Consider the following 22,667-nt stretch of genomic DNA (forward strand, 5'->3'; position numbering starts at 1 on the left):
TTTCACCTCCAGCGAAACGCAGCCGTCGGCGGTCGGGATCGAACCAGGCTACTGATGCACAGTAGTCGGGCATCTTAACCACTGCACATCTGCGGCGGAGCTAGGTAGAACTTCTCGATGTAGTATTTCGTTTATCATGTTTTGCTCGCTTATTATGTCGAGACAGAAAAAGGAAATGTCTTTATCCTTTCGATTCATTTCTTGCTAACAATTTTACGATTGAATATTCGGGCTTAAAAGTGTGGCAACTAATCCTAAGTGGTCTTCATTGGTGCTGGGATTAGCAGTGCGAGGTGATTCTCTTTTAGAAAAGGAAAGTATGGGATTAGCAGTGCAAGGTGATTCTCTTTTAGAAAAGGAAAGTACAGAAGTTTACAAAAGAAAATGTGCGCGCGTGGCAAGTGCAATCATGAAAAGAGGTAGAGGTTCTTTGGCATATTTCTCTTTGAGCTTATTTTATAGGCTGACGCAGCACCGCACCGTTTTATTTTCGCATGCGGCCATTTGCTTCTGGCTGAAAGAAAGTCGGGTGATGGTAGTGATTTGTTGCGCTCGGCTGTCGGCTGTTCCTTCAGACTCTTTTGAAGCAAAATTGCAAAATTAAGAGAATAGTTTTCTTTCATGCGGCCAATAAAGGCTGTGTTCAGAGTTTTGAATAGTGTGTAGCTTTCCAAGTGCAAATTGTGCGTGAGATGATCTGCATGGCGCATATGTTTACATGACATACCAAGCCACTGAAAGCGCACTATTAGCTCTTATGCCCTAGCAAAATCCTGGTTTGCATAGCATCTTCGCCTTTGTTGCTGTCTGCGTTGTTTCACGAGTGTGTGGCACGTCTTACACCACTTGACTAGGCAGCGTAATTGACTGTCAGCAGTAAACATACTGGGGAAAATGATGCAAAATGGTAATTCAGTCATATTTGGCTAAGGAATCATAACTAGGTAGAAATAATGTGTGCGTCGCAGGGAGAGAATCAATCGCACCGAAAGCAAGAAAAAGGAGAGCAAAACAGAGTAATGCTACGGAAGGGGAGGGGAGGGGGGCTGTTATTCGGTAGGACAAACTTGTCCGATACATGACTCTGAACGGAGCAGTGCTTGGCAGATTTGCATCGCGATCATTACAGCTTCCACACTCCGAGAAGGTTGATTTCGGTTAGCGGGCGTGGATCAAGACGCTGTGGCGGACTGCTTAAGGACTGCCTCTTGACACTGTATGCAAGGACTTCGCAAACTTTGTGTTCAATAGCCTCGTCCTATTTGCAGATGTCACTTACTCGGTTATTAACCAGCCGATAAAAAAGGTATACTGAACTGTAAACATTAAAGTTATCCGCTCTACTGAAGCTTCGCGATCAGTTGCGCTAACGCAGGCTCTGAATCTACGCGTGAGTTGTCTTTCCGTTTGGCATCATTGAGCGTTGCTCAGCGTCGCCTGTCCCAAATCAATGAACAGGCTGAATTCACCACTATAATGGATCCATGTCCGCTTGAACTGGTTTCTCAAACCATTTCTGGCTTTATTTTTCCGGGGACTGCGTTAATTGCAGCAGTAGCCAAAGTTATGAAATTGCAATGCTGACGATGCACTTACACCCAATCGTCTTAGAAAAGTGCTGTTTAAAAGAAGCGATTACTGGTATTGTGAAACGGAATGCTGACTCCGAGACGTCAGCTGCCACTGCTTCCATGAAATTTCTTGTTGCTTTCCAGATTCTCCCATTATACATAAGAGATAGCCTGTCCGATGTTACGACGCTACGAGGGTTATTTCTTGCTGGACTCCTCGGCGCGTCCACAAGGTGAGAGATAAGATAGGAAGGGCATATGTATAATAAATTGTGAAAGCCAAATAGTCCTGAGTTGGTCTAGATGTGAAGGTAAATGTTTTAACACAGCTGGTTTGCTGCAGAAATTGCAGGTTTTTCAATAACTCGATGAATAAAGTTGGAGTAAACAAAACCTTATCTCAATTTTTTTACTTCCTTATCTGTAGATGAGCCATTATAGACAACGGCGTGTGTACAAAGCCAACGACGAGGTTTTAGGTACTGCAGTGCTCGTATAGTGGAGTAAATATACCAGAGCTCTAGCGTCTTAATGTGCTTCCAGCGAGAGGTAGTGGGCATGATAAATATATAAAGGGGCTTGGGAAGACGATGAAGAGTATATAAAATATTTGTCTTAGGAAAAAAGCGCTGTGTTGTCATTTCTCTCTTTGTCCGTGTGTCACGAGAGCGCTGTTTTGTTTTCCTAAGATGAACTACCAATTAGCCCGTTCTTACACCCTTGCGAGACATAATAGTTGAAGGCGAAGGACATTAGCTCTAATGCCTGTCGTTGCGATGTCATTGCCATGCTAGAATCCCCCACGCTGTACCATCCAATTAGCACAAATCTGAAAACTCCTGGCCTCTTTTGAAGAACCAACATTCTTTTTTATTACTAGCTCTGCACTTACAAGTAACACTGCCCCTTCGGGCACTATCTGATGAAAAGCAAAAGAAGGAGCCTCATCATACTAGTAAAGAAGCTGCCGCAGCAGCTCCGGAAAACAATGTTTGCCCCAAGAGCTGTTAAGTTATGTTGAAGCATAGTTTAGAATAAGTCTGCACTCATATATTTTCTATTCCTGATAGGCTTAAGTCAGGCTACGCTGGCTTGTTCATCCTACAAACTCTTCACCATCCGGAGATATCTTACTGCTTGGAGCAAATTATATTTATAGGAATACGTGAAGCAAATAGCCAAATTATTTCCACCGACGTGACACAAGACAGATACAATTCAACGCTTGCGTTAAAGGAATACAGGTGACGGTGACTACAAGACAATATTGCAGCAATGCTATCACTTTCCTCCTTGAGCCCAAGGAAGCTGAAAGTTTTTAAATTTGAATTAGCACAGTTATCAATTTCAGAACCCACAACGAGCGTGATAGGGATTCAAGTGGTGAAGGCTCTGATGCACATATTATATATTGCACAAAATATGCCGGTGGTTTAAAGCGAGTTCCTCGAATAGCAATCTGCTCTTGCGCGCGATACCTGAAAACTAAGAACATTTATTTTACATCCACCATCCCTTGACATCCCCGTATATTAAAGTGAAAACTAAGCTAATATCACATCTAAACCAAATTCTCTACCTAGATGACATGTGGGTATTTAAAGAAATCAATAAAGCCACCTGAGAATTCCGTACGGTGTAGACACTGTAATCATGTTTCTGCGAACAAAACGTGCATTCCTCACTATCCTGAAATGTTATGAAATATAGTGTGGCTAGTGGTAGGATAATCTTTAAGACATTACAAGGCTCAAAGGGCGGAAACAGGCGGCAGCAAAATGCTTCTACACCTGACAAGCGTGTACTTACATACTGTACTTTTTCACACAAAAATCTTGAATTTTTGTCAGCTTGACATTCGTTTGAGTGTGTATTGCTGCAGCATCATGTTCAACTAAAGTCCCCACCCCGTATAGTGTGAGGAAGATATCACCTCCCGTTTTCATCAAACTGTGTCCTTGCTCTGGAAATCGCCGTTTACCAATAAAAAAAACAAATTTTGTAAGCTCTATTTCCACTATGACATCAACTGAGGGAAGCATAACTCAAAACACATATTTCCCACACGGCGCCACTTACTCCACTTGTGCACAATAAATCGCCTAGTCTATTAGTGTCTGCCCAGCCTTGGCTCACAGGTGTTGCCACATATTTTATTTATTAAACCACCTGCTGGCATCACTATCTGCGTGGCGTGACAAGGTATATCCCCTTTTTTCGTGTAGTATGGGAACCATTTGGCTAAGAACACAGCCCGAAAATTTCAACCAAAAGCAGAAGCAAATGCGGTGTTCAAGGAATGCGCTGCACGAAACTCGAGACCACTGCTAAGCAAATTAAGCAGTCAAGCAGACGCGAAAAATTACCACACCATTTTCCAGCTAATCTCTCAAGCGAGAACAAAGTAAATAATTTCCGGTTTGATATCTGTACACCTGCATTTGCTCAAAATATATAAAAAAAGATAAGTAGCTACGAGAAACTGAACTGTCTGAACACGGTGGAAGATGCATACAGCCTCATTGCCGCCTTTATGCCAGGTGTGCTTGGTATGAGAAGGTATGCCCCCTTTTTAAACGTAGTATGGAACCCATCTGGTATGGAACACCGCCTCTACATTCCAGCCACACGCCGTGGCACATGTGGTCTTCACGATATGCGCAGTACGAAAAACAAGCCCACGGTTAGGCCACTCATGCAGTCAAGTTCCTGTGGAAAATTTCCACACATATTTTCTAGCGACCCTGTCACGAGAGAACAGAGTAAAATATTTGATAATGATGTGTGTACACCTGAAAATGCCCAAACAGGAAAGTAAACTCTGGCAACAGCGGAACGTAAGTACAGCCTCATTTCCCGCCTGTGTGCCAGGTGTGAAAACCCTAAGCGCGAGGCAACTAAACCACTCAGAGAGTAAATGCCGCGAGTGTCCCAAATTTTCGCTTAGCAACACATCAAATTCCTATTTGCAAAACGCCCCTTCCTGTTAGAGGAAGACATAAATTCCGAGAGCGCTGTGGAATGCGAAAACCTGAGAGTTGCTGCTGAACACGGTGCATCAGGTTTGCTCTCATTATGCTTATCAACTAAATGTAGCGCCATTATCATCGCTACTATCATCCTCACGGCACAGCAGGAGAATTATAACGTGCATTTCATGATTCCAGAAGTAGCACGGGTGGTTAAAGCGCTCGGCTAGGGATCCGATGGATGGAGGTTCGCTTCCAGGTGGAGACAGGATTACTATTAGCATCAGCATACAGAACCCAAGCACAGATCTGACGCACAGATCCAGAGAGCAGAATTTCGTTTTATGAGCCTAGAAAGACTTTGCCTTAAAATTCCTCGCCGGGAAAACGCGCTTATACCCTGCACCGAAAATGCTGGGCACATAGCCGAGTGTTCTGAATAGGAGCCGATGCTATTATGGTGAAAGCCTTTAATGGCTCATACTCGCGGCCATGACCCTGTTCGTCCGGCGACGAGAAGCGTCACTGTTATTCGCGAGATTCCACAGGATATAGCGAGATTGTGAATTCATAAGACAACCCATGATGCCGTGAGCTTCCATTCCTTGGATGCCCAGCTGAGCGCTTTAACGAACTGCACTCGCCTTCGATCGTGAAACGCACGTCACATTTCTCCTCGTCTACCGTGAAGATAATAGCAGCGATGACAATTACGCTTCAATAAGTGCTGATAATGATGATATTATTAATAATAATGAGAGTCCATTTGGCTGATAATGATATTGAGAGCGAAAGTGATACACCGTGTGCATCAAGAAGGCTTAGGCTTTCGCCTTTCTGCAGCGTAGATTCCACAACGCTTAGGCTCTCGCATTTCTGCAGGGTAGATTCAACACTGCCCTCGAAATATTTTTAGCTCGAGTTGAGCATTCGAAGACTGGAAGTCAAAATGCATGAGTACGCATGGCACTTCGCGGCACCTGTTTTGTGTATTATATGGTAATAAATCCCTCAACTCCGAAAAAGTTGAACATGCATGGGAGCACATTATAATTTCGTTTCATTCGCCGTTTGTTGCTTCCAAAATCAAAATGCGATTAAGTATGACTTCCACTATTGCTTGTTTTGTTTTAGAAAGCAATGAGTCCTAGTGCTCAATTTGGTATCTCGGTAGAGCAGGTGCGAGATTTAAGCTGCATGTAGCTAAGGGAGATTTCTCCCATTCGCATAGTCTAGGACAACAGAAATGTAAAGTGAACTGCTTTTTTGGGTCCACAATCAGGTCGAGTGGCCCGAATATGGTTTAAAGAGCAGGCTTTAGTCGGGCAACATTGTGAACTGTGAGTTTGCGCACTATGAAATAGAATTCAGTGCAGTTCTGCCTCATTGTTGAGTCGTCTGTGAAAACCATGCCTATTTCTTAATTCTTACACGCAATTTTGGCGTTCAGCATGCGTTACCGTACCACATAAAACTTCCTGTACGACTTAATGCCTTACGAAGGCTTGCTGGCGATGGTGCATTTATGTATTGAAATATCTATAGTAACTATACGGTGTAGACAAAAAAAACAACAACGTTGCCGTGGATATGTCCACTGATTTCCGGGTGTAATAGGCACATTGCCGTGACGAGTACGTGGTCACCACTCGTTGCAAACTCAAAAAACAATAGTGAAGAAGACGTTAATCTGTTTGGTATTCACGTTTTTGGCAGCACCGTGTCATCTGTCGTAAACTCGAACACGGCCACTATTTACGTCGACATTATTGCTCCTTACGTGAAGATGAGCGAGAAAAGAGCTGTGACTGCGATGCGCCTGCTTGGTAAGTACAACTGCACTCGGTGAACGCCGAATGCAACTGCACTTGCATGCGTTACTTGACCAGCCATTTGCAAGCAGTATGCGTAAAGGTCTGAGAAATAGCGCGCATTGCCGGGTCTTGAAATGTGGAATATGATTCCTTCTGGACTCTGCTCTGAAAAACAATTTCTGCACCATCTCTTTATCAGAGCATAGCAGTTCATATTTTTACAGAATAGAAGCTTGAAAATATTGCTTGCTAGAACGTGGTAATAAGACTGACGCGGTGTATTACGATCCTCTAAAAATTATTTCTTTTTCACTTTGCAAAATTTCTAAGTGTATTTTAATTTCATTTCTTAATTGTGAGAGACATGCATTTCCTATTGCTCCAAAACATCTAGTTTTGTAACGCCTCTCCCCGCTTCCAGCCTGCTATTTGATACAGCAAACGTTCTTAGAAAAGTTTAAATGTTGCATTCTTTTGTTGACAGTAAAAAAAAAAAATAGCTATAGTCTTCTATTATCAAACACGCAGTATTTTATACTTCTCCGCGCTCTTTGCCCTGACTGGAAGTATTAACGGAGCCATATTTAGCTTCAATAATCAGAGTGTAAACATAACGGCACCGGCTGAACTTTGCAGGCAAGTACAGTGACTAAATACCCCATGAAGCTTCCAAATTAATATTCTGGTTTATGGCTGCTACTTGAATAATTTGTGGTCTTCGATCAGTGGTGTACCAGTTTATACGTTAGGTAGGCATTCTCAGAGTGCTTCCCCTGAAGGTGCGATCGTAAAAGTCGATGATTTTCCTTGAGCTGCCATCAAGCTTCTTCTACCTTCTTCAACTGTGGGTTACCCCCTGTAGATGCAATGGGTTCAACTCAAAGCCTGCTTACTACTGAGCTAGTTGTGCAGTTTAATAGGTTTGTCCTTGCAGATGAACTTGAACGTCGGTTCAGGCAGTGGTTCAGGCGGGGGGGGGGGGGGGGGGGGAGTGTAAAGAATGGACAGACAACAATAAAAGCGCGAGGTTGAATACATTGACATTGACACTCAGTCTTTTAGTTTGTGATTTAAAAATGATTTTGTGAATCACAACTTTATTTCAGCGGTAGCCAGCGGCACAACAATGACGTTGTTTGCCATTGCCGTTCCAATGCTGGGAACAGCCACGAAAGTATGTATTGTCTCTTGCTGCAGCACAAAGTTTCGCTTTCGATCTCTACTTTCTCACCTGTTGAATAATTGTGCCGTAGTTTCACTTCAAGGCTTTCTTACTAATGGAGCAACTAGCTTATCGACTTTCTGCGCAGCTGTTCCTCTCTCTGTATTCATCCGCTTCTGGACCATTCATCGGACTCGTCCTTCTCGCTGTATCGTCACCGTGGGTCAACGCAAAGGTATACGCAGCCCTCCTCTGACTTTAAAGCTTAAAGGCCTAAGTAACGCCGCCTACAGTATGTGCCGATAAAATACGCACCTTGACACATTCATCAGAGCCTACGTTACAATACAGGAGGAAAACACAAGGAACCTCACGGACGAATGAAACCAGACAAAAAGAGAAAGCGAAATTGGCCAACTGGTAGGGCACTTTGTTAAAGCGCAATATGAGAGCGGCTGTTCGGTTATTTCAGGTTTTCGATACGCTGAGTTAAAAATTTGAGACATGTTTCTATGTATTCGAAAAACTTTACCAGCGCTGCCTACTCCATATTAGCCCTCCATAAACATCGTTCAACTGGCACGCTGTTATTTACCAGTCTTCGATTTTTATAAAGGAAGTGCTTTCACGATACCTGCCCGCGGCGCTGCGTATTTCCACTATCTCGCCTCGAGTTACGCGCGTGCGATGTCGACATGTTTTTCTCCTGCTCAAAAGAATTTCAGCGCGAATAGTTTGCGCATACCTTAAGCTCCGCCTTTTATTATTATTATTATTATTATTATTATTATTATTATTATTATTATTATTATTATTATTATTATTATTATTGCAGCGTTATTATGACTGACGGCTGCTGCTCCACTCTCTAATTTACTGCGCCTTTCATCCGCTGTGCTTTCTGCTAAATCACAACTCTATTAATTTCTGGCCTTAGGATGTCACACGTCATTTCAAATAAAAAGCATACATTCTTAAGCTGCCACATTATCTGAGGGGACATACTACGCCGACATATATGTGAAGTCCGCTTTAACCCAAGCCGTCCGAACGCCCTGCGTAGCCTAGGTTTTGCGTATCGTATTCTGAATCCAATAGTCCGGCTGGGGTCTATTTACATGTCGCCATCACAACTGACGACTGTCGAGCTGTCGATCTGGCAACTGGGTACTCGGATACTCGTGAGCGGTATAGTGTGACCACGGCATGGAGGAGAATACCGCTGCTATAGAAGGTCAAGATGGCATGCGTGCCTAGGCAAAGATGTTTATCGAGCATCACTCTGACAACTCTCTACACAGCGCGAACAGATCGAGATAGGAGAGGAGCCGTACATGCGGCGCTGAATTATGAAATGAATTTACAGCGCAGAGGCCTCCTTATATTAAATGCAATCACACTATTCACCAAAACAGCGTTTGTAGATGCCCCAAAATAATGAAATAAAGCAATGAAAGAAGCTTATCGTGGAGCGACTTTGAAATTTCTCCGAAATTTCTAACCACGTTTAGCATCGACCCTAGAAAGTAACAACTGAAACTGAGAACATTGAGGAAAAAGCTCCATCTGTGAGGTAACCCTCCCCTGCGGTCTCACCCTATGCTCATTGGAAGTTCCGGGTCGGGATTGCCCCCACTTCTGTCGTCACTCGGACTTGACCTCTTTTGCGGCCTTTATATCACCGCCTAGGGTGTCCCATAGGCAAATGCGAGAACATTGAAGCCGACATTCACAATTTTGCTCTGGGACTAAGTAGCACTGAGACGGACAAGAATGAGCCACCAATGGTAGTGGGTATTTCATCTAGGGATCATGCTGTATATATGGCCTGGACTAAGATGCTAGATCATCACTCAATCATGGACTTCATGAAATCAGCAAACTTCTTTCCATTTGTTTATCATTTCATCAGCATTCATTACATAACCCTCTTATGTCACGAGGAAATAAATATCATTCATAAAAAACAATCTGCTATATTTGGGAAAAGTGCTGCAAATACATTGCGCAAACGAGCAGGTACCTAAAAATACGGCTGTGCCTGCACAGAAAACTAAAAAAAAACGGTTTGAAAACCAATTGGGAGGTCACGGCAGAAATTACTGGCAGGTAATGGCGGCGAGGTTTTCAGCAACGCAATTAATCCTCACGAAGATGGCGTGAGAATAGAATTGGCCGTAGGATGACATAAAATATCAGATAAAGGCAAGCATGCGTATCAACTATCGATGCTTCTGTCTTGCAAAATACTCGTTCTTATCTTTACTAGGATAACCACTCCTCACGAAATGTATTTTAAATTTGCCTATTCCTTTCTCTGCTGTTGCTTTCACTATTGTTTTTTTAAGTACCTGGATATAAAAGCAGGTATTTGAGCAATAAGAGTAATCGCAATTCAACGCTCAAAAAATACTGTTCCTGTTTACCCTCTTCCTTGTCCTGTTACGACTGGGTCAATAATGATTTATGAGCAACTTGCCCGAGTTAAACGCTGGCCAAGACACTGACGTCTTCAATTCACAGGGTGCTGCCTGGGCAAGCCTGCTGGTTTGTGCGCTGCAGCTATGGCATGCTGTGGGGAGAATCGTCTCTGGCGACGGCCCACCACCTTACCTGCCTAAGACACTGGACCGTTGTCCTGCACACTCCAATAGCACCGCTGTTGCATCTGACCCTGCAGGTGCACTGTACGCACTGCGCCATCACAGTTTGGACTGATATGTATATTAGGGGTTTTGTAAACATTGCACAAATATATAAATTGCAATGATAAAACATAAAACAAGACAGGCATATAAAACATATATACGAGATCAAACTTATGCGGACGTTGCTACTTTCGACTCCCCTTTTTCCAGCACTATCATTTACCTATCAGTTACAAGAGATTATTACAATATATACATTATGTGCATTTTCTCCATCATTAGTTACCACACTGCGTTGAAGGAGCGGCAGCCACATAATTTTTCACTGTATGCATTTGCTTTTTTACATGCTTTTAATCCAATTTTCTTCTAAGTGGTAACACATTAGCCAAAAGTCCTTCACTATGGTCGGAATTGTTTGGGATTTGTTGTTATTTAGAAAAAAAGTCAGTTGTTTTGCCACAGTTCAGATAATTAAATCCTCAAAAGCTCTAAGAATAGCGTTTTTCAGTCTAACAGCGCAAATGGCTGAAACAGACATAGCAAAATTGCTGCCACTCATTGAGAAATGGTTTTGTTGGTATTTTTTTGTTGATAATTTTTTGATAATTTTTGTTAGTCTTGTTTGTACAATGTGCTACACAGTTTCAAATGTACGCTGAGGAGCAATTTTTGTGGTGGTCTCGCCGCTTGTTTTTATGATGACGTATCTATCTGCGCATTATTTAAGTCTCCTTAAAAAATAACTATACAATTATTCCAGCAGTGTTCAAAGCCTTCCTCGAGAATTCTCCCGCTAGTACTTGCCCGAGTGACGCGTTCGCGACTCTTGTGGGTGTACACTGGCTAGGAAAACAATTTGAGCAATATAAGTTGTAATAGGTAATAACTGAACATGAAAATGTAACCTCTAGATGTTGCTTAAGAAGGCAGTTTGAAATATGGAGACACTTCGTAATGATCAGCTTACTTGAGAACAACGTGGTAGCGATTCCTTAGAAGCGCACGCACATTTCAGAGCACATGTAGGCTATGTATAACTGAGGTGGTTTATCAGCTCGCCAACCAAACATATTCACTTCTCCGGTTTCCCTTCGTGGGCTTCACCTATCTTGGGTTTGAATAAATAAGCAATAAAAAAAGAAAAGCCCTCGTTCTAAAGGAACTGAGCAACCTTCCTTAACGAGTAATGAACTCTTGAGGGATACCTGAATTACACTTGATAATAATTCGTGTACCCATGAAATAAGTGCGAAATATAGTATATGTGATAAATCTGAGAGGAAGAGTTTTGATAACTCCTTGCGTTAGAGGTTCTGTTCACTTTTAAGAACATTTAACAGCGATCTTGTAGGTGTACTTGAGCGTGTAATAAGTACAATTTAGAACTTTCTGCTCAAAAGGTGAATTGCTTTTTACTATTATGTGATTTAGCTTTTGCATCGCGGCTTTTGCCATCGAAGCCACTTCGTGCGTCGCAAAAAAGAAAAATAAAAGGCTTTAAATATCAGGTAAAATAAGCTAGACTGAAGAATAACCGTTTATATAGTAGTGTATCTTCACATTGTCCGAAGAAGTATTGCTGACCTTTTGGGTTCAGAGCGCTTACGTGTGTGTTCCGTGTCCTCTTTTCTTTTTGTCGTATATTTTTAGTGCTTTCTGCAAGAATTTCGAGCCAACTCGCCCACCAGTATATGCTTAGAAGCTTTCTATTAAAACATTTCTATCATCAAACTTGTGGAATGGCGATTACATTTACTTATATTCCAGCCCAGAAGCAAGGCAATGAAGCTCTGCAGATGTATAAGAATTACGTAGCAGCTTGTGGCTTTAATTAAACCTCACTGTTCCTTCAGATTGGTATCACAAGCAATATTCCTAATCTTTTTCTCAGCCTTTCTTCTCACTAGAAGAAGTAAACGTTAATCATCGATGAGCAAAATAAGTATAACCTAATAATTTGGTGTTGCTAAACTTTTTGTGCATAATCATACATTTCTGTCCCCATACAGCGAGTTGAATGTTATGTTTTTCATCTCCTTTAAATATGATTGACTGCGAGGTGAAGAAACCTCTCCCACATAGGAATTACACGATTGAAAGGAAACATCCGGACAAATCACCGTCGCCTATACTCTTATTATTCTTAGCCCAAACCTATGACGCAGATTTATACCAGAAAATGAGAGAATGGTATTTCAAACAATCATATTTCATCATAAGGCCTACCTGCGTGTTCGAAGGTTTTTCCAAGTCTTTTAATCAAACCGCCGCTGTGGATGCATGTGGCGTTTTATAATTTTGGCTAGTCTAAAGAAGAGAGAATACAGATGTCTTCGATCCTTCTTGCTCAACATCTTTGGCTGACGAAATGTCATCGACACAGCCTTGCGAAGTATTCACAAATTTGACGCTTGTCATTCTCGTTTTTTACATGAAGCTGTGTGGATTATGTCGGATGGCATTAGTGTGAATTAGCGGAATTAGTGTGGTAGACGGAGCGCGGAATTGATAGGACTCTTGCCATTGTCCAGAACAGCAACCTGGTGCAACTCTGAAACCTGAAAGGAATGGTTTTCCTTATTTGAGCAGCGCGTGATGCTCAAGCATCGCCCCTTTTTTCAGAAAAAAATTGAAGTTTTTGAAGGCTGTGTGACCACGTGGAAAGGGGCCTCTTGTATTAGCAAACTATTCGTTTTCTAATTTAGCCAAGATATGTACGAGCCATTCTTTATCCAGTTTTTGTCAAAAAACACATTTTCTTAATTCATGATGGCGAAATTTAGTGCTTTTGGTTTCGAATTTGTCTTCATGATGTCTTCTCTTGTATTTATGTGCTCGCACCACAACTGTATTCAGTTCTAGCATGCCAACGCTTGTGTGTGTCCGTTCACCTGTACCCGTTATTTAAAAAAATTCGAGGACACTTTGGCGACTAAAGTGATGAAAGGCGAAAGCCTGAGTGCTGCATTCTGCTACGCGACTGTTGCACATGTAGCGATCAATGCTGCTACGAGTGAAGTTGAGCGACTACTGTTTCACATTTTGTGTGTGCACGTAAGTGAATTCTGCTTGGCAACGACGGGATCACGCTCCTTGCATCTTCACAGTTGCTCTACGTTTACTGTTGTGTGGTTGATTTTACCGGGTCCGCGGCCTTAATTAGTAACTAATCATTATTTTGCGCAGCAGCCACAAATAAGTAATATTTAAGTATGCAATAAATAATAATTAGTAAATAATTGGGGATTGTTTAGACACAAATTAGTAATAATTATTGATTAGTAATTGCTTACTAAGTCAATAATCAGTAATTAATCATAGATTGGCATATGGAGATATAAGGCACGCATTCGCGCATACTGTGGTGGTGCTCTGTGATTGGTCGAGACCTTCGTGAAGTCATCCCTTCTCGACCAATCAGAGCCGCCGCAAAATTGTTACACTTTTGCTGATGACAACGATGAGGCAATAAAGGCTTTCGCCTTAAAAGCAGCTTTTCATGCCCATGCTACAACTGTATAAAGTATTAGTCACTGCATGTGTGCTTGTTTGCCTGTCTTAGTGAAACGCACAGCAATTTTCCAGAAAGTTGAAAAGTTATAGGCGAACATTTCCAAACACATTGGAGACCCTCTATGTTTTCCAAAAAATATGCACGATCTGATGGATATAAATATTAATTATTTCATATTAAAAAAATAGTAGCCAGACAAAGTCCATATATCTTTGCACTAACTAGACTAAGCTATATTAATTAACACACTGCTACAATGTTCTTCATGTGCTGCTCGTCTTTTGTTCTTGCGATCTCTATAATTCATGATCGTCTGCATCCTCTACTACCATATTCAATTTTGGGCGCTTTTTGCCTTTTAAAGTATGCTGATAAAGAATCATGATAGCGGCATGCTTTGACTTGAGAACCTCATGCAGCCCAGGTGTGTTCCCACTGTATCGGCTGTCTTTCTTCTGGATTTCTTTCATTGGAGCCTTCCTGACCATCGTGCTCGGAACCATACTAAGCTTCTCTACAGGTAAGTACAGTGACGTTTATATTAGAAGTTTCTTGTGATGATATTTTACATTTCGGTTTAACGTGCGCTGAAGGTAGACTGACACTTTTTCAATACACAAAGCCAATATTAGTAGGGGAAGGCTTGGAAATTTGTTCCTTTGTTGAGAAATAAAAAATATGATTTAGTCAACTCCTCACTCGGACCTGTTCGCAGGTACCAGGTCTGCTTATGTTGCGTGTTGCGTTTATTGTACATGTTGTATATGTGTGTTGTATATAGAGAAATGTTACGTGTTGTATATATTGTAGACGACTGAACTCATTTTAGAGTTGCAGCCTGTGTTATGGCGCCTGTATTGTTTCCGATTGTCAAATACGTCAATCATAAATATTAACTCTTTTTAAGGTCAAATGAAAAAAAGGTTTCGGTTGCCTATTTTGTGCAACCTGCGCAGAAGCGCTCAGATTCCAAAATTGGGCTGTGGCCATTTGTTTATAGCATGTAATATAAGAAAAAATACGTTCAACAACAAAATGGGCATTCACAAGTCTCGCATGCTGTAGAAAACTTGCCAAGGTAATTTTATCTTCAGCACCACAAGTTACCTTTAACGTTGTCAATTTGGCTCTAAACATTTATTGACAGTTTTTATGAAAAACTGTGTGTAAATTGCATGGAAAGTTAGACCGCCTGACGCATCTGAATCTCTTTCTATGTTCAAAAAATTCGGAATAGTCTGATTTTCTCTGCACAACTCTGCACTAACTGTTTCGACTTCTGTCGTAAGGTGGCATTCGTCAGTCCAGAAGAAACCTCCGCCTCACCAGCCCCAAGTTCGTGAACTTCTGGAGCCGGTTCAAGAACCTGCATAATTTGCTGCAAGTGAGTGTAAACAGGAACAATACGAGTAGACAAAGTAACTAAAACTGCCTAGAGATCAATCTATTCAATAGATACCTGTTCGTGATGAAAAAAAAAATGCGGGTGGATTGCTGCATTTATTTGGCATTACTAGAATATTCATGGGAGAAGTACCTTCGTGTCCCCGTGTGCATGTCAACTGGTCGGCCGTAGTGACGAGAGCGAATGAATTCATTGAAAACTTGGCCCCAGGATAAGCGAAAATGTAAGCGCTTCAATATATAAAGATTCCTTTTCCTGCAATAAAATTTACTTTGTGCGCAAGATGACGATGGTGATATCCTGGTTTTTATGTGCTGGTTTTCTTGTGTTCGTAGGATCTCTGCAAGCAGGAACGACAGCGATTTCAGGCGTCGTAAAAGAAAGTTTTATCGCTCCTTTACAGTACGTTGTACCGCATTCATAGGATTTCCCGGCCTTCAAAAGCCGATACGGGTGCACCTGGCCGCTCGGAATCATTCGTGCACTTGCTATTAGCGCATGGTGGCAGCACACGGTACCGCTGCGCATAATCCCTTTTATGCCAGGTAAATTTCGAGCTTAAGGTAATCTGGTTCTATTTTGTAATATGAGGCATTGACAAATAGAACAAGGTGTCAAAGCGTGTAGGCCTCTGCGAAGCTCTTAAAGCGACAAGTAAAGGTCTCCTTAAGTAGAAGGCTTAGCGTCGCCTTTGGTGTAGTGAAAATCCAGATTCGCACGCAGGGTCGTTACGTCAAATCTACATGACCTCGTACAAGTAATTCAAGTAATCGACAATAAAGAAACAGTATAACAGCAATGACGCCACCGTGAAATTTCTGACCGTCACGCAAAGTTGTCCCGTCATTCGACCACCATTAAGTAGTGCGTTTAAGACAAAAAATGTAAATCATCATGCTGAAAGCTAAACGTCCTGTCAGTGCCTTGAACCGCTAACCCTCGGCCACATAAAAAAGGGCGTTGGGTTCTATAGTTCAGGGACATTATGCGAACGCTTCATACTGCATTGTTACCAAAAACTAAAAAAAGAGGAAAATAAAACTTGAAAAAGTAAAAGAAATAGCATGCGTGCTCAGACACAAGTTATATGCAGAGCTGAACTTTAGGCAGCTCGAGGGAGGATCTAATGTGTGCCCAGAATTTACGCTATTGCTTCCGAATTTAATGTTAAGCATATTCCTTGAAGGCACATCTATAGTAGTTAGGAACCGGCACATGCGGCGGAAATCTACATCGCCGTCGAATTCTTTTATGGTGAATGCTTACGGATATATGCTTTGGGTACACATGTCAAAACTAGCATTCGAATAACACCGAGCCCGCGGCCGCGTACTCTGGGTACGAGTGCAGGGGACGGTGAGATGTCCAAGGCGTACCGTTTCAGAGAACTAGCAGAGTCCTTTAGACAAATCGCTCTGTCTCCGAGGACAAGTGCTTCCCTATACACCACTGTACTGCTCACCGGTACCGCCTTGCAGCTTTCAGTGTTTGTCAAAAAATGAGCAGATTTACACGCTTCATACATGCCAAGAATACTTATCAACCGGTGATGATCTCTGCGTCCGGCAGGATGCGTGTACAGAATTGCAAAGAATTAGGCTTAACCTCAATTTCATCTCCGATTTGTCACGGAATCGCCACTCTCACCTGATGCTATTGCATTGGAAGACTATTGAATGTCACTGTCACTGCTAATGATCTCCAAATGCGCTAGGCTGCAAGGCACAGAACGAGGACGCATCGGATGAATACAGGGTATCAGCCCGAAATTCGTACTCAGGGGCTGAACTCTCCCTTTTAAACGGAAAATTTATGCACGTGTCATGATCACTAGCACAACCTTTGCTCCCAACTGGCACCATACACTCTTATTAGAGAATTTTACCAGTCGACAGCTACACGCCAAACGCCTGTGCAAATGGATACCGGTGTTCTCCAACCATCCCATGGACTCACCTTGAAACCTTTACCTCGACGTAGGCCTTCTTACAGTCAGCCAAATACTGTTGGAATGCGCGATTGATTCCCATACCCTGCACCCCCTCACCCTCTTACCAGCCTCGACTCAAAACGAGGACCAGCTTCGATGATGATGATGATGTCCTGAGACAAATTGGCACGTACCCACGGCGGGGAATTGGCCAGGGTGCATTGTAGTTTGTAAATAATTATGTTCAAGGACTGGAGTATTCAGATAAATATGGATCTTTAACTAGAATTTTGAAAAAATAAAAATGAAAAGAAAAATTGAAATCGTATCTAGCATAGGAATCTACCTGTTGAAATTATGTAATCATGAATGAAATTGCAAACTGGTTTTAAGGCATATCCCTTGACCCTTCTTCCCTTTTTGCGTCGTACCGCATTCCATAAACGTTTTCGCCTTAAAATTCCGAGAGCATCGCAGAATCTATTGGGATACCACCAAGTGCAACATTGTCACAAAACATTTACAGGCTACGTGTTCTATAACAAGAACGGGTTAATTGGAGGAAAATGGGAGAGGCCTTCGCGCTGCAGTGGCTTTAGTCCGGCTGAAAATTATGATGATGATGATTTTCTACGGAAAAAATTGTTGTAGCGCTGCTGTCTACTAGTTCCCCCTTTAATTTTATCAATGGGTAGAGTACCCATATCTGTTATATATTCATAGAGTTTGAAGCTGTAGTCTATGTCCGCACGGCATAATTGATTTTTACGCTTGCTCATATCCCTTAAACTTTGGTTCCCAGCAGTAAATCCTAATGCTGCCATTTGTCTTAAGAGAAGGTGGTTGGAAAATTTGAGTGATATTATGAAAGGAGCATATGCGTAACAAATTAGGCTGGTGCTACTTTTAGTTTTAATGACAAAAGACGGTTAAGGCACCACAGAAGGATTGCATCATACAGAAAGAAGCTCTCAAAATTTGCGTGTAGAATTTTCCTACTATGTACATTTATATACTGCTGTACATTCTTATTGCATACAAAATGATACCAATATGGAAACATATTTTGGAACTCTATACCCACATTTTCTTCCTAAATTTTATTTATATGAAATTTGCTACCTAGTTAGTTTCTGGCAAGCGGTTATAAGGCTATAAGTTTAACTACACAATGCAGCAAATCCAGTTTTTCTCTACAATTACAGCTGGACAAAGTGAAGGGCATGCACGTCGTGAGCACATCAAAGGAAGTTGGAGGCGACGACGACGACGACGACGATGTCGGTGCAGCTCCCGATGCCGGTCGGTCCTGTGACGGTGAAAGCCTTCACCTTCTCTCTGGTTCATTCGGAGGAGGGCTTAAACGTTTTTGCTTAGAAAGGCGGACTCAGTACGGGAAAACATTAAAAAAATATGAGAATCATGATCACACTCTTCTCAAGATGAAACACCAGTTATCAGTTAATGCGATTTTTTCATAAGGGGTATATATACTTAAAAGTGGCATTGTAATACATTGCGATCAGTTCCTCTTATCACATCAATATGTAATGTAGAAGGGGAGGAGGCTGGGAGAGGGGAGAAGGGTGACCAGAGCCGTATATCAAGTTACTGGAAGACATATATAGTGACTGCAGGACCGTCATATTCTACCGCAAAGACAGCAATATAATATCGAAATGGAAGTTTCTTAGAAAAGAGAGCACTGCCTCTCCAGCGCTGTTCACTGTCATTTTGACAAAAGGTATTCAAAAGTCTGGATCATTAAGGTTTTGTTTAACAAGTAACCGGGAATACCCTATTAAGCATCGAATCACTGAAGGCATTCCTGTGCTAAGTCAATCAGGGGATGACGTTTGAAGTATTATGAACAATACGAATGTAGTTAAGCTCTGAATGCGACAAAGGAATAATCCTAATGGTAGCGAAGGCGAGTTTAATGATATTGCAGTAGAAATCGACAAGAAGAAATGGCTAGAACAGAGCATATATTTTAAGTCAAGATAAGAGGTGGTGGCTAAAGGTGACAGACGTGATTCCGTGAGTGGGCATGCTTGGAAAGGGTGGATGAGATTACGATGTCTGTGGGAACCAAGTAGATGCAGCTAGCAGAGAGGGCTGGGTTGCAATAGGACAATATGAGAGATGGGAGAGACATTGGCCTTGGAATTTGCTTAGCTAGCCTGATGATAACGAAGACCTAATGCAAAGCTGTTCGCCATTCGCACAAAAGATTTACAGACAAGTCAAATGATAATGCGTTGTTGAAGCATCATAATATAGGTAGTTTAGGAGTTGGTTCGATAATGAGATGCTAGTCCTAAGCGTCTAACACTGTGGCTTTGATCGCCTAAGATTTTTTTCTACGCGATCAGTTTCTTTGTATTTTAAAGATCCTCCATCCATCTGTCTGTGTTTGCATATTTACCATCTCGTTCCCTTCTTTTTTGCAGAACCTCTGCATGTGCTTCGACATTAAGATGTGGATAGCGGTCTGCCTCAAATATATGTACTGAGTCTGAGAACATCACTTCCCTCTGGCCGATAAGGTCAGATGGGAAATAAATGTGTGATTGAGATTGATGGGACCAGATTTTTACCATACTGCGAGGCCAGGCGAAAGGATTGTCACTCGCCTGATGGTACGCGTTGCCAGATCCTATGTCATGGTTGACGCTGAGGAGACGCGGGTGTAGGCGGAGCACAGAGGAGTGGAGGTCTACTCTTGCATGTCCCTACACTCGGAACTCGGGGACAGGTAACATAGGACAATCCTCGAGCAATGCAGACTAGGAAAGTTTAATAAAACTTGGGTAGTAAACAGTTGTCATTTCGCGCATCGTCTTATATCTCTTCAGCTTTTTTCTGCATTGTGAAAATTTAGCACCACATCTTCGGCGCGTTTATAACGTGCTCATTGTCAGGACATTCGCCATCCGGCTGAATAGAGAACAAAATGCTAAATATAGATCAAATAGTGGAGACCCGTAAGCGTTCGTCTTATCTTCCTGACTTTTTTGTATAGTTTTTATGTGATGGTTCTGCAAATTAGGTGAAATAATGAATATAGAGTTATTTATGCGGAGGATGTGAAAATGTCGAGCTTAAAAACACTTACAGATGCAGAATCTTTTTCTCAAAGAGCCAACGTCCGTACAGGCCTTAGTGATCACTCTATGATAATTTGTCTCACGAAATTCATCGTCGGATGACTCTAAAGAACTTGCCACCAAATTATGTACGCGTTATAAATGATGGTCATCATGAATCTTTCAGACATTTTAACAGCCAGCAAACATGCATGCATGCATGCATGCATGCATGCATGCATACATACATACATACATACATACATACATACATACATACATACATACATACATACATACATACATACATACATACATACATACATACATACATACATACATACATACATACATACATACATACATACATACATACATACATACATACATACATACATACATACATACATACATACATACATACATACATACATACATACATACATACATACATACATACATACATACATACATACATGACGAACAAACAATGGGGAAAAAGTTTTCTGTAATTTCATTCGCATCTGTAAGGGTACATTTGACGGCCACTTCCAGAAGCAAGAAGTGTAACGGACGACCAAAGCCCGAATGCCCACGATGACGAATCGTTTTATCAAAATGATCGGATAGAAAATGCACTGCTTGCTCACTTTGTGCCCAGTAAAGATAAGGTTGCGTTTGCTTAATTTACGTAATTGAGTAGCAAAAGTACAAGTCCACTAAGAAAGAATAAAAATAATTGCTTTACGAGCCTTTTCTATGCCGAAAATATGAAGTGTTCCGATGTGGGCTGGAAGGAATTGAATTCTTTACTAAACCTGTTCGCACAGCAGACTGCCACTAATAATTTACTATATAAAGGGCACCTGCTCAAAGCAACTTCCCTTGGAGGCGCCTTTGATAGATTTTTATAGGGCTGCCTGATGAACGCAATGGCTCACACGATAATGTTGACTTCGACTGTAAAAGCAGTCAGTGCCGGATATTTCTGGCCAGTCCATGCTTCTTCTGCCACGTACCATTCTGAGGTATTCACTACTACTAACATGGTAAAAAAATTGTAGTTCTGAAGATCCAGACGGCATGAAGTTCAACCGTTAAACATGTCCTTGATATCATATGCGCCAGCTGGCATACACATACATAAATATGAATTCTTACCATAAGAACGTTTTCGAAGTCGATCAAATTGCACTTATTATGCTTGTTTCGAAACACGGCGATAACAAAATTTTCACCAGTTATTCTACGTTTTAGATTCCCATCCTATATTTTCCAAAGTTAAAGAAAATATTGTACACGCAAGAATTGCGTAGTTTTTCAAGAGGCGTGGGCTGTTTGACCAGTTCCAGCACGAATAGAGAAAGTTCTGTTCAGCGGAATCTGCTCTTGCAACTCAAACAAAGATCACAAGCATTTAGCGAGAAGAAAATGATGGAGATGTACACAGATTTCTCACTCGTAAATAATAAAATTTTTGATGATTCATTGTTAAATCAATATTGTGTCTGTGGAGCAGCTTTAAACATATTACATCCTATTGGGAAAATAGGCTACACTATGTGGATATCGGTGGTACAGGGCATTCAGAACAAGCTATTATTATCGGTGCGCCATAATGCATTATTCTTGGACCACTGGTATTCAAAATTTATGTGAATTATATTGTTGCGAAGAAGAAGATCGGCAGTGGCGCGAGAGGAGACCATGCGCTACACCAGTCATTCAATCAACCTTCACCCTGTCGCCGTGTTGTGCCGTCTTCTTGCTTGTCGCCGCGTACCATTTTGATTAGAAGTGCGGGGTACGTCATCCACATCCTCACCTCAGAGCCTTGATGTCATCCATAAGCCGGGACCATCGACCGAGAGGCCGTGGACATCGCCGCGCGGCTTCACCCCAGCCCTTTCTGCCCATACCCGACCAGCCGCAACTACCGCCACCCCGCCCTTAGAGAGAGAGATAGAGAGAGAGAGAGGGAGGAAGAGAGAGAGAGTAATTTAATGAAACGAAAGGTGGAGAGGTCGGCTGGCGGTTCAGAGATCCTGGCCTGCTACTACACACTGGGGAAGGGGGGACCAGATCTGAAGACAAGGCGTGCAGACGAACTGACCAGAGACGAGAAAAGAGCAAAGACCAAAAGGACCCAAAGGAACCGAAGGACCCATAGGAATCGAAGGAACCGAAGGACACGAAGGAACCGAAGGAACCGAAGGACAAGAACACGCAGCCCCCGCCCAGCCACCCGACGCAACCTCAAGCCATCGGTAGCATGGATGCTTTGGTGGCGGATGGCTGAAGGAGTCCAGGGGAGCCAGATCACCCAAGAATCACCATGAACATCATCATCGTGGCGGCAAGCAAATCATTTTCTTTTATTGTTTCTTCAACATCCTCACCGTCATGTCACCACCGAATTCAACGAACCGGGGGACGATCGCTCGGCGGCCCCGGGAAGTGTTGTGAAGAAGATCGGCAGTGGCGCGGGAGGAGCCCTAGTTCTAGGCCAGCCAATAAATCACCCTTCACCCTTTCGCCATGTTGTGCCGTCTTCTAGCTTGC

At 42.2% G+C, this 22,667-nt stretch overlaps 1 protein-coding gene across 1 annotated transcript in view; it reads left to right on the plus strand.

The window, feature by feature from the left end:
* LOC146189922 (putative sodium-dependent multivitamin transporter) overlaps nt 1–22,667 on the plus strand; it is a 94,765-nt gene that overhangs the window by 14,359 nt on the left and 57,739 nt on the right. The window contains exons 9-16 of the mRNA XM_084605383.1: nt 1,716–1,804; nt 6,257–6,366; nt 7,461–7,528; nt 7,665–7,751; nt 10,040–10,196; nt 14,070–14,201; nt 14,971–15,065; nt 18,222–18,318. Coding sequence (XP_084461509.1) covers nt 1,716–1,804; nt 6,257–6,366; nt 7,461–7,528; nt 7,665–7,751; nt 10,040–10,196; nt 14,070–14,201; nt 14,971–15,065; nt 18,222–18,318 — 835 coding nt within the window. The remainder of the gene's footprint in view (nt 1–1,715; nt 1,805–6,256; nt 6,367–7,460; nt 7,529–7,664; nt 7,752–10,039; nt 10,197–14,069; nt 14,202–14,970; nt 15,066–18,221; nt 18,319–22,667) is intronic.

The sequence above is a fragment of the Amblyomma maculatum genome, chromosome 5, assembly GCF_055883805.1.
Source record: "Amblyomma maculatum isolate TAMU_Amacu chromosome 5, ASM5588380v1, whole genome shotgun sequence".
Taxonomy (NCBI): Eukaryota; Metazoa; Arthropoda; class Arachnida; order Ixodida; family Ixodidae; genus Amblyomma; species Amblyomma maculatum.